Source organism: Theobroma umbraticum, unplaced genomic scaffold (genome assembly GCF_002168275.2).
Source record: "Theobroma umbraticum cultivar Fairchild unplaced genomic scaffold, ASM216827v3 scaffold_20.0, whole genome shotgun sequence".
NCBI lineage: Eukaryota > Viridiplantae > Streptophyta > Magnoliopsida > Malvales > Malvaceae > Theobroma > Theobroma umbraticum.
The window spans coordinates 7,241,172-7,252,862 of NW_018397266.1; the positions used below are offsets into that span (position 1 = coordinate 7,241,172).

An 11,691-nucleotide genomic window follows, 5' to 3' on the forward strand; every position below is an offset into this window, starting at 1 on the left:
CAAATAATAAAATTTAAATTCAAATAATCAAAAACAAAAATCTTAAACATAAAATTAAATAACTAAAAACAAATATTCATACAATGACATAAACTTAAATAACTATACATAAATATTCAAACAAACAACATAAACTTAAATAACCAAACACATATATCCAAACAACAACAGCATAAACTTAAATAACTAAAAATAAATATCTAAACAACTAGTGTATATACTATAAAATCCAAATATATAATATAATGTGTATGTATTAAAAGACATTACAAGTTATAAGCTATAAAGTGTGTGTGTGTGCATATATATATTACAATTAATAATTTTATTAGTTATAAATTTTGTAATGTTAACACAAAATAAAAAATAAATATATTTATATTTAAAGTATATATATTAAAAGTATTTTAGTGTATATATGTAATAGTAATTATATTCTTTATAACTGAACTCAATATATATGAAGTATAGATATTAAAAGACATTACAATTTAATTAATAATCATAATTTTATTAATTAATTATATAGATTTGTCATTAATTACATGAAATTAAAAAAATAGCTAAGTTTCAAAACTATTCTAATCTCACAACTTCTTTTTAAATAATTAAGTTTATTCCATTATAAGTTTATATAAATAAAGGTATATATATTATTTAGTAATTAATTTATACAGTAGTAATTATATTCTTTATGAATGAACATAATTCATAATATAAAGTATATGTGTTAAAAGACATTACAAGTTATATACTATAAAGTGTGTGTGTGTGTGTGTATTATAATTAATAATTTTATAAGTTATAATTTTTGTAATGTTAACATAAAATAGAAAGTAAATATATTTATATTTAAAGTATATATATACTAAAAGTATTTGTATATATATAATATAGTAATTATATTTGTTATAAATGAACTCAATATATCTAATGTATATATTTAAAAATATTTGAAGTTAATTAATAATCATAGTTTAATGAATTAATTTAATTAACTAAATGAGTTTATCTTTAATTACATGAAATTAAAAAAATAGTTAGATTCCAAAACTATTCTAACTCAAAGACTCTCTTCAAGTATATATATTATAAGTTATAATTTTTATAATGTTAACATAAAATAAAAAGTAATTACTTTATAATATGATATGATATTCATTTTATTTATATTAATGTCATCATATTAATAATTTGACTAGTCATATTTTTAACATATTTGCCAACATCTAATGAAAAAAATTATTTGTCAAGATGGTAAAGATTTTAGTCGCTTTCCTTCCTTACTTAGGTTCAGATCAAATCAGTAATAAAAGTGTATACTTTTATTCAATTATTTAAATAATAAAAAAATATATATGAGTACTATATATATATATGGACACTCATGAAACTTAAATATTACATAATTGAGTTCATATAATGAATCCTCAAATAGTGATACTCAAATTTTACTTCAACTTCATTTGGATAATAAAATTATTATCTCAATTTACTCTATGCTCATTTATTAAATATTCATATAATCAGATTGAATATTGACAAGTACTTTATAATTAAATACTCATTGACACATCTAAAAGAAAAGGGCTTCCAAGTTTGAAAGGTGGCGAATTGTAAAATTGAAATCTTTGAATGAGAGAGAGAGAGGGGTATAGGGGCATATACATTAGGGGGGGGTTGTAGAGGTAGTGAGTCATCAAGTCTGGCTCCCGCATTTACGAGGAGCTCCCAAATCTGATAATGACATGATTGGACCCCTTGCTTTTGTTTTCTCGGCCTCGTTGTCATCTACATCTCTCCCCTTTGTTTTTTCCCCTGTTCCCCATTTATCCCTTTTTTTAATTTTTTTTTAAGTTTCCATAGTCATATATTCCATTTCTCATATTACTCTTCACGCTATGCAAAAAGAGAACGAACGAATAAAAAGAAAATTTTTTTAATCTAATAGTTTTATTAATTCAAGAATTTTTTCAAACATTATACTGAATTTTTTTCTCTCGTTCCCAGAACAAATTGTTAATCATATATTAAAAACAATTAACATTTTAATTATATAATTGAACTTTTGTAATATTAATCTATAAATTGCTAATCCAATTAGAATTAAAAATTATTTTTTAATGAAAATATTCAATGCAATTAAAGTTTTTATTTTCAATTAAAGTAAATTTTATTAATATTTTTAATAAAAAAAGTCATTACATAGAACTATAATTTTTATATATTTATAAATTAGATAAATCGAATTAACATTAAATAATATAAAGTATTCAAAATGATATTTTAGATATTATAAATTTACTAATAGTGAGAATAATGTGGAATACTTTTAACATTTCTAAAATTGAATACAAGCATGCGTAGGTAAAATAAATATGCACCCAAAAGATATTTCCCTGATCCCCGTTTTGTGAAGAGTGAGTAAATCGCGCACAAAATGGGGTGCTTCCTTGATGAACTACATGATGATGGTTTAACGAAACCTATGTTGCCAACTTGGAAGATATTTTTCTTCGGGAACTTTCTCAAGTTCAATGCACTGCCCCAAAGGACTTGTCCTAATTCTGGTTCAAACGCAGACAAAGAAGTCCCAAATATAAATTACAGGAAGAAAAACAATTGTGGTCCTCTGTCGCCTTCTTTTGGAAAGATCCAGGCTCCAGACACTATCTTCTTTTCTGGTTCAAACAAACTTAGATCATCTAACCATCACTATTCGAGCAGGAATATGTAGTTTTCCTGAGGAAAGTTGACATTTTGGTGTGAATGAGGGAGACTAACTTTGATCTTTTATGACAATTGAATCTGATAAAGAAGAGAGGTGGAATTCTTTAATTCTTGGTCCCAATTCTAAAGCATAGGGGCATCTGGTTACCAAGTAATATCCCTAAAAATCTGCTTCAACACTCATGCTGAACCGCATCTAGATTGACAGATAACTGGTTTTGGTTAAATATTCAAGAACTTCAAACAAATCACATCTTAAGTGACATCTTTCTACACCCAAAAGAAAAAAAAAGAAAAAAAAAATAAAGACCATATACTTTATACGAGTATTGTATGAGAGTAACTAATAAATACTAATAAATTAAAAACTGAAGGGAAATTTGGCTATGGTCTTTTCTTTACATTAAATTATTAATACCAGATATGAAAAATATAGGGACTATATGGCAACTCCATTTTCAGCCCATCCACTATCTCTAACAAATAAAAAAAAAAGGCCAAGCTACCCCCTCTGTCCCTTCACCAAGCTTCATATAAACCCCATCAGGCCCTTCCCACCCCAGACTCCCAAGGGAATCTCTCTTCAAGTTTTCAACTTTTATTTTATACAAGCTCCCTGTGCTTGGAACACTACTTGAAAAAGAAAACTTTCAAGCTCTGTGTCACTCAATTTGAAAGCTGAACTACTTTTTTCCTTTTCTTTTCTGGACTTTAAGTTTTGAAGCTTGGCCATTTTCTCTTCTAGTGAGTTATGGATATAAGCTTTTCTTGCTTTCCAGTTTTCCACATTACAGTGATTCCCATCACAATTTTTTGCATGATAAGTCATAGATCAAACTGAAACACACGATTAATGTTTCTTCTCTCAAAGACATAATCTTTTAGGCCTCTGGGAATCCCACAAAATTACCCGCACAAAGATAATAAAAACCAAAGGCGACTATGGAGGGTGGAAAAATCTGTGGTGGCTCGAACATGAATGCTTTGATTCATAGTGAACAACTTTCTTGTTCCTCTGAGGTTATGGAATCTTTGTGGATACCCTCATCTACCTCTGCTCTCCGAGGTAATTTTGTTTTCCTCTCTGCATCTATTTTTTTTTATTGCTGCTTCTTTTGTGTCTGAGAGCTATTGTCTCTCTTGTTCTTTGCTTTTGATTTTCTTGTTGATTGTTGTATATTTAAATTTTTGTAATGGGTTTTGTCTGGTTGCTTGTTGGCGTCCATTCTTGTGTCAAAGTTGGACTGTTCTTTTTTTTCATGTAGCTCGAGATTTTCCCAATTTTATTTTTCTTTACTTGCTTCTTATTGTGATTTATGTCATGCTGTATATTGCGGTTAACTTGAATGATTTTTTTTGGAGTGGGAAAGTTAATCAACAACAAAGTCTTTAGCTTCTTCTTATCTGTTTCTAATACAGAGTAACCATCGTAATTTGTAAGACTTAGTAGTAAAACGGAGAAGCTTGAAGCCATTACATAAAGTTCTTCTTATTGCACTTTCTGTTGTTTTCATCTTTGGTTATTAAAATCTCTTTCTTTGACTCCGGACGTCAACATTTTGAACTGAAACAGAGTGGGGAACTCCATTTAAGATCTGCTTTGTGATAAAGCATGTTAGATCACTATATCTGAATTGAAAAAGCCATGAAAAATCCTTCCTTGAGAATACCTGATAATGAACTTTGTAAAAAGATCAGATGATTGGTATTATATAGTGCTCCTACAAATTAGAAATGGACAGATTCATCTGATTTTTTGTGTCTAAGCTCTCTGATTTAATTAGGTCAGAAGCCTATCATTAATTTTGAGAATGTTAGTGGAGCCGAGACCACAGATATGCTATCCTTCCAACCGCTTGACAAAGAAGAGAGTGGAGATGATGATTTTGATGGATCATATCACCCACCAGGAAAGAAAAGGCGGCTTACAGCGACCCAAGTTCAGTTTCTTGAGAGTAGCTTTGAGGTTGAGAACAAACTTGAACCAGAGAGAAAGGTGCAAATTGCAAAAGAACTTGGCTTACAGCCCCGCCAAGTTGCAATTTGGTTTCAAAATCGGCGTGCTCGATTTAAGAACAAACAGCTGGAAAAGGACTATGATTCCTTGAAAGCCAGCTATGATGAGCTCAAGACTGACTATGACAATCTCCTTAAGGAGAAGGAGGATTTGGAAAATGAGGTAAGCCTTTCACCTAAGACAACTCAGCAGTTGCTATTTGAAAGTAGTACTCAAAACTGATTGTTCTATTTTGCTATGCAACAGGTGCTTGCACTCAAAGAGAAACTGCTTATTAGAGAGGAAGGGATGGAAACTTTGGAATCTCTTGATGCCATAAATTCATCTAATGCAGAATCCAAAAAACCCAATTGTGATACATCTCCTGAAAATGTGTCTCATGTGCCATTGGTGGCCTGCAAACAGGAAGAAGCATGTTCAGCTAAGAGTGATGTTTTTGACTCAGATAGCCCTCGTTACACAGATGGGAATCATTCTTCATTGATAGAGCCTGCGGATTCATCCAATGTTTTTGAGCCAGATCAATCGGATTTTTCCCAAGACGAAGAAGATAATCTCAGCAAGAGCCTTCTGCACCCACCATTCTTCCCAAAATTTGAAGTTGACTGTTACTATGACGCACCGGCCAGTTCATGCAATTTTGCATTACCGGGGGAAGATCAGTCATTTTGGTCGTCACTTTATTAAGTTAATGATTTAGCCCTTTTGCTCCGCCCCTTACCTCTAGGATATCATTCGCATCCCTCTTATTACTGCACAAAGTTTAAGTTCCACTTGTAAGGAAATCTATATGCTATAATATCAGATACCAGAAATGCTTGTCTTTTATTTTCTCTTCGGGTGACTCATGAATGGTACTATGCAGTTGCATGTTTTTTGTTCGTCGCTAGCTCCTTGGCCATTGCCCCCACAGCGATGAGTATTTCCTAACACCACGTACCACCAGCCAAGGGATGGGAGTGCTAGAGTTTGGAGGGCCCGGATGGGAAATTGAATTGGGACGCGTGTTTCTGACACCTCCCTTGCCTTGCCGGCTCCTCTTGATCAACCATTTATTTCGACTATTTAAACTCAAAAGTTCTTTTCTCTTTCTCAAAACACCCAACAAGTAATACTGGTTTGAGAAGCCATTTTTGAGCTAATTAACACTGTGCATGGAACTCACGTGATGTGCTTCACAAGGTCAACAAATCTTAACTCTTTGCCGTCTAACATGAAGTTGAAGAGTATATTAGGACATGTGAAAGAAAAAAACAGAGGGTTATGCATGACAAAGGTTGCCTTGATTTATGTGCTTCTTGAAGAACCACTTGGAACCAAACTTTGAAGAATCCACCAGCAGAAAAGAATGGTGAAAAGATGAATTTTTTTGTGCAAAACCCAAGAATTTGTGTTTCCTTTATGTCTGCGTGACAACTGGGTTTGAATCCCAACAATGAAAAAGTCTGAAAAAGGACAATTGATGCCCATAGAAGTCAAGATTCCGGTATGGATCATCTTCCTTAGGTTCTTCAATTGGCAATGACTTCTAGCACCCTCTTGTTTGTTGGGGACGTTGACAGCTTCAGTTTGTGAATTGTATATTATATAATTAAATACAAGTTTATTTTTATAAATTATCCATTTTTTAATAAATAGAATCTTGCTGATGCAAGTTGGATCAGATGGCAGAAAATCTTTTTGTTCCCCAAAAATGTACTCTCAGTCTTTAAAAATGAAATCTTCAAATGCATCATTCCTACTTCCCAAGGCATTCAGATGCAGAGGGCTGTTGGGATCAGCATTCATTGGCTTGTTGTAGGATCATTTGAAAGAATGCAGATGCGAAGAAATGCTGGTCGACTTAGTTTGTTCCCAAAATGTCATGTTTTAAATTTCTAAGTGCATAGTCAAAGACATTGGTACATTCAATTGAAAATTTGTCATATTTTACTCCTTCTATGCATAATTCGACTGTGCATTTGGAATGTTTGGCTATCCATGTTTTTATATTTTTGTCATGATTGACTGAAAATGGGAACTAAGTTTTTTTATATATATATAATTGAGAGAGAAGACATTCAAATCATACTCTTTAGACAGAGAGATAATGTACCAATCAATAAGTCAAATACTCGAGTACAAAAATAAAAACTAAGTTGGTGACAAGAGAGAAGGAAAAACAATAGTATGGTTTTTTTTTTCTAATAAGATAGTAAAGCTGAATGGTAAAAAATGTAAAGATACGTTAGCTTTTCATATAATCTCTAAAAATACTCATTTTCAAATTTGGAAGTGACGCAATCTAATAGGTTAATGCCAATCCAAATTCCCAGTTCAAGTAACTGATATTTGTTAAACGAACCTCCAAGGATGTATTCTTGATATTCTCTTGTATAACTTCTTAATCTCCTTGTCTATAAAGCCTTTACTAGCATTGTCCACAAATTTCTACACTCCAAATTCTAAGGTTTTTGGTCGATATCTAAAGATTAAACAAATGAGAGTTTAGAAGAGAAAATTGTTACTAGTGTAATTGAGATTTTCATTTGATTTAATTTTCATAAGTATTTGTGTCCATTTACATAGCAAATATCATAGATCAGGAATGGATTCTAACTTTAGCTCTAATAAGAGTTAAAAACTCTAAATAGGAGCTAAAGATATGCTTAATCTAAATGTACAAATGAGTTAGAATCCACTTGACTCAATCTAGACTCCAACATCTCCCACTCAAACACATTAGTCATTAGCTTGTCCTTCCTTTGAAAAACTCTTAGTTGCCATTACCTTTCATACAACGAATGGAGCATGCAACCAAACAAAAAGAAAGGGGTGTCGAGGAAGGGTTTTGTACTTGTGTGTATGAATGTTGAGTTTCAAGGTGGAGGACGTTTGCATGGGAGAGAGGAGAGAGAAGTCATGTATATGGTGAACTTAAAGGGAGAGTAAAGTGGGGTTACTAAGCTGAAGGGGAAGTGCATGAGTGCTTTAGCGAGTGTGGGGATGGGATAGACTAAGGCGAGGATTTCTTGTTACCATAAAGGGATTAGGAAGGGATGAAGAGATAAGTAAATGTAAAAAAAGAAGAAACATAGATACACAAAAAAAAAAAGAATATAGAGAGAGAACTTATGAGAAAAAGAGTGAAACTCAACACTTGAGAGAGAAAAAAAAAGGTTAACGTAATAAAAACTAATGGAAAAATAAAAGAAAAAAATGAATGCATTAATTCAATAATTGGTGCATTTATATGTGTTAGGGGCTGATGGGAGACGAGAGGAGAATTGGTAGAAGATGGTTAGACAGTTTTTAATCTTTGTTTATGGATAATTTGAGTAAGAGACTAACTTGTTTAGCTATCGAAGGAGCCTTTGAGGATAATGAGAATGTGGTTGATGTTTTTATCCCGAGGAAAGTCCAACAGGATGCAAAGAGGGAGGCAAACTTCGCCTTCATCAAGAATAAGGAAAGGTAAGAACTAGAAAGGGCATTAAAATGGGGAAGGCATCGGTGGATGGATGGGAAATGTTTAGCGGTGAGGAGAACTGAGTCGTTGAGAAAGGATTTGAAGATCAAGGAAATAGAGGTTCATAACCTGAGTTCATGAGATAAGGGTTTAATGGGCAGTCATACAAGGAAGTAGTGGCAAGCAAAGAAGTGAGGAAGAAAGAACAATGGAAGGCTAAACTTATTGAAAAGAAAAATATAGAGAAATGTTTAGAGAAGGTGGCGAACCAAAATGTGGCCCCAAAGTTGTAAAATAGAAGTGGAGCTAGAACAGAGGAATGGCAACAAAAAAAAGCATAATTAATGTGGTCACAGTTAGCACAAATGTCCTCGAAGAGGATATGGAGTGGGTGCAGAAAAGTACAGTGGGAACATTAAAGAAAAAGGTGGATTGTAATGCAATTCTATCTGGATTGAATAGAGAAGAAGTTAATGTCCAAGTTAAAGTTTTAAAAGGGATGATGATCTTTGTAACATTTGAAGAACCAGGTGAGATGAAGGTTAAAATCAAACATTACTAGGAGCTTGTTAGTGTAGAAGTCTCAAAGTGAAGTATATCAAGAGGAGGTGAATTGGTATTTATAAAATTTTTTTAAAAATCTAGTTATAAAGATCAAAACTTTTTCACCAAAAAATATTTCCTAGCATCAAAAAATAATTTTCCAACAATAATTCACTTAGCGCAAAAACAATATACTAAGATAAATAATAAATAATAAATAATAAAGCAAAAAATTAGAAAGAGACAGAATTTATAGTGGTTCGGCTTTTTCGATGCGTACATCCACTCCATTAGTAAGCAAAGAATTTCAATCCACTATCAAGGATTCTTACTTTTTAATGGAACAAAGCAATAATCCTCACATAATCCATAAATGGATTCTTTCTTTCTAACGGGATCAAGCGATAATCCTTCCACTTGTTTTTTCACGGGAGCAAGCGATAACCCTTATACAATTCACAAAAGGATTCTTGCTTTTTAATGAGATGAAGCGATAACCCAACAATAATGGTTTTTAAAGACTTAACCACAAACCTTCACAAATAGCTTTTCAATATTAAGCTAAAACCTTTACGAGATATGTGTACAAATGAGAAATAGCAAAGATTTGCCTCACAAAAGTTAGATGCTAGAGATTTTAGCTTGAATATAGTAAGAGAAGAATGATCAGCTCAAATGAAGCAAGTATTCAACTTTGCAAGTTAGATGGAAGACTACAATGATGCTAGAGCGTGAAGATGAACTTTTAAAAGTTTTTCTAGTGTTTGAAGCTTTGGTTCAAGTCTTCTTGTACTTCCAAATGTCTCAAATGCTTTTATTTATGGCTAAGGAAAAGTTTGGAGTCATTTGACACAAGTTTAAATCAAATTTGACCATTGTTGAAGCATAAAGGTCAACTACCGTTCCTAGGGTCGACTATACTCTTCAAATTTCTCAAATTAGGACTTCTGTAGTCGAGTGTAACCTTCCTTTAGTTGATTTAACTTTCGAAAGCATGGTTTTTGTAGGTTTGAGCTGCTATAGTTAACTATGCTTCCTTATAGTCGATTATGTTATGTAAAGTTGACTTTTCTTTATTTTTAACTTGTCAAGGTCAACTATGCTTGGGCCAAGATCGACTATGTCTGTTTAAAACTTGATTTTCTTGATCTTTTTAGAACAAGGTTGACTATAGGCATTTTAGGGTCAATTACGGCTTTATATTATTCAAGTTTTGCACTTTTCGGCCTTTAGATCGACTTGAGCTATTTTAGGATCAACTCTTGACTTGTGTCTTAAGCTTTTTTTAACTTTTTGGCATTTCTCTCCAATTACTTCTTCCTTGCCTTGTTCTTATAATCAAACGACAATTCAAAGCATGTTTGCTCTTGCATTCTTAGCTATATATGCATGGTTTGAAAGCTTATAAGGTGATTTCTAATAATGCGTGGCTTTTCAAACAAACATATAACCTTAAGGGATTGAAATATATTTGAGACAATTTCAAATGCTTGACATCAACTTTAAGATAACATGTGATTTTTGTCAAATCAAAATATGATGTAACTTAAGGCTAATAAAGCTAACAAAGAAGTGGTTCAAATTATTAATTCCTATCTCAATTCCTAATTATGCAAAGGAGGTTAAACTATGGGTCCGGTTATGTGAAGTCTCCATTCATGCATCGAACATCGACACATTCAAGACCATTGGAGAGTGTTTGAGGGAGTTCTTAGTGATGGATAAAGGTACCTTTAAAAGGGAGAGGTTTGATGAAGCATTTATGTTGGTTAAGGCAAAAAGTAGATTTTTTATCCTTAATCGAGTCTATACGGAAGTTGTAGGCAGGAACTGTTGGTCCTAAAAAGCGTGTTAGAAGGCGGCCGAATAACATTTTTAGAATAGCACTAAAATTCTTTCCAAGTAAAAAGCTAATTAAAGGAATTTGAAAATAAAAGTTTAAAGCTTGCTGGAAAAATGATTTAAGTGTTAAAAGTAAGAAAAAAATAAAAGAAAGTAGATAAAACACAATGATTTATAGTGGTTTGGTCCCCCTGACTCACATCCATTACCTTGATTTCCCAATCAAGGATTTTTAAACCAATTTACTAAAATCAGTGGAATTCTCAAGCTTTCACCAAGCTTTTATAATAGCTTTTCATAGGCTCAGCCATAACCTTTAATAATAGCTTTTTCCAAGATCAACTAAAACCCAAAACTAACTTTTCTAAGGCTAAGTTAGAACCTACAACAATAACCAATCTAACCTAAGCTTGATCAACCCCTTAGAGTACCTCGTACACTTTAAGAAATTAATAAATGAAGAAAAGATGAAGTACAAATGTTCACTTAGCTGATCTAAGATGTACAAAGTTAAGCTCAAACACTTTTTCAAAAGATGAGAGTGAAATACAAGTGTAAAGAAAAGGTTTTTGGTCTTTTAAGCTCAAAATCACTTTGGATAACTTCTCTATCTTATTTTTGACTATTGAAGATGCTTTAAATACTTGAAAAATCACTTTTAGCCGTTGGAGACAGAAACTAGCCGTTTCTAGTCGTTATTTTTTCCTTTTGTGCTTAAATTCAAATTTTCTAACAATGTGCTCTTAGTTAATTAATCATGCCTCTTAGTCGATTAAGTCTTCTCTGTCTTGTAGTCAAATTCTCTGGTAGTGTGCTCTTAGTTGGCTAACCATACTTCTTAGTTGATTAAGTATTCTCTGTCTTACAATCTGTTTTACTCTGTTAATCGGTTAAGAAAGATTTTGACTGATTAAGAGCTTATTGTTTCTATAGCAACCAACTTCACCAACTTTTCTTTGTTTGAGTAATTCTTCTCTTAGCTTGGTAATGCTGATCTTCCATTTCCCTTAAACAACCATGCGATATGATAGTCATCCAAGACTCCTTGAATTGTTTATCACAAATTTGACTGCTTTCATTTTGGATCTTCACTTTTAGATTTTAGCTAACT

At 32.2% G+C, this 11,691-nt stretch overlaps 1 protein-coding gene across 2 annotated transcripts; it reads left to right on the top strand.

Annotated features, from left to right (window-relative positions):
- Positions 1-3,182: 3,182 nt before the first annotated feature.
- Positions 3,183-5,575, top strand: LOC110423544 (uncharacterized). 2 transcript variants are annotated; one of them, XM_021437767.2, is made up of 3 exons: positions 3,183-3,796; positions 4,498-4,909; positions 4,994-5,575. In XM_021437767.2, the coding sequence occupies exons 2-3, from the start codon at positions 4,568-4,570 to the stop codon at positions 5,432-5,434; spliced, it is 783 nt and encodes a 260-aa protein (XP_021293442.1). In that variant the 5' UTR covers positions 3,183-3,796; positions 4,498-4,567; the 3' UTR covers positions 5,435-5,575. The 2 variants fall into 2 exon arrangements, with proteins under 2 accessions (XP_021293442.1, XP_021293441.1); XM_021437766.2 differs by having other exon boundaries at positions 3,184-3,796; positions 4,515-4,909.
- The last annotated feature ends 6,116 nt before the right edge of the window (positions 5,576-11,691 follow it).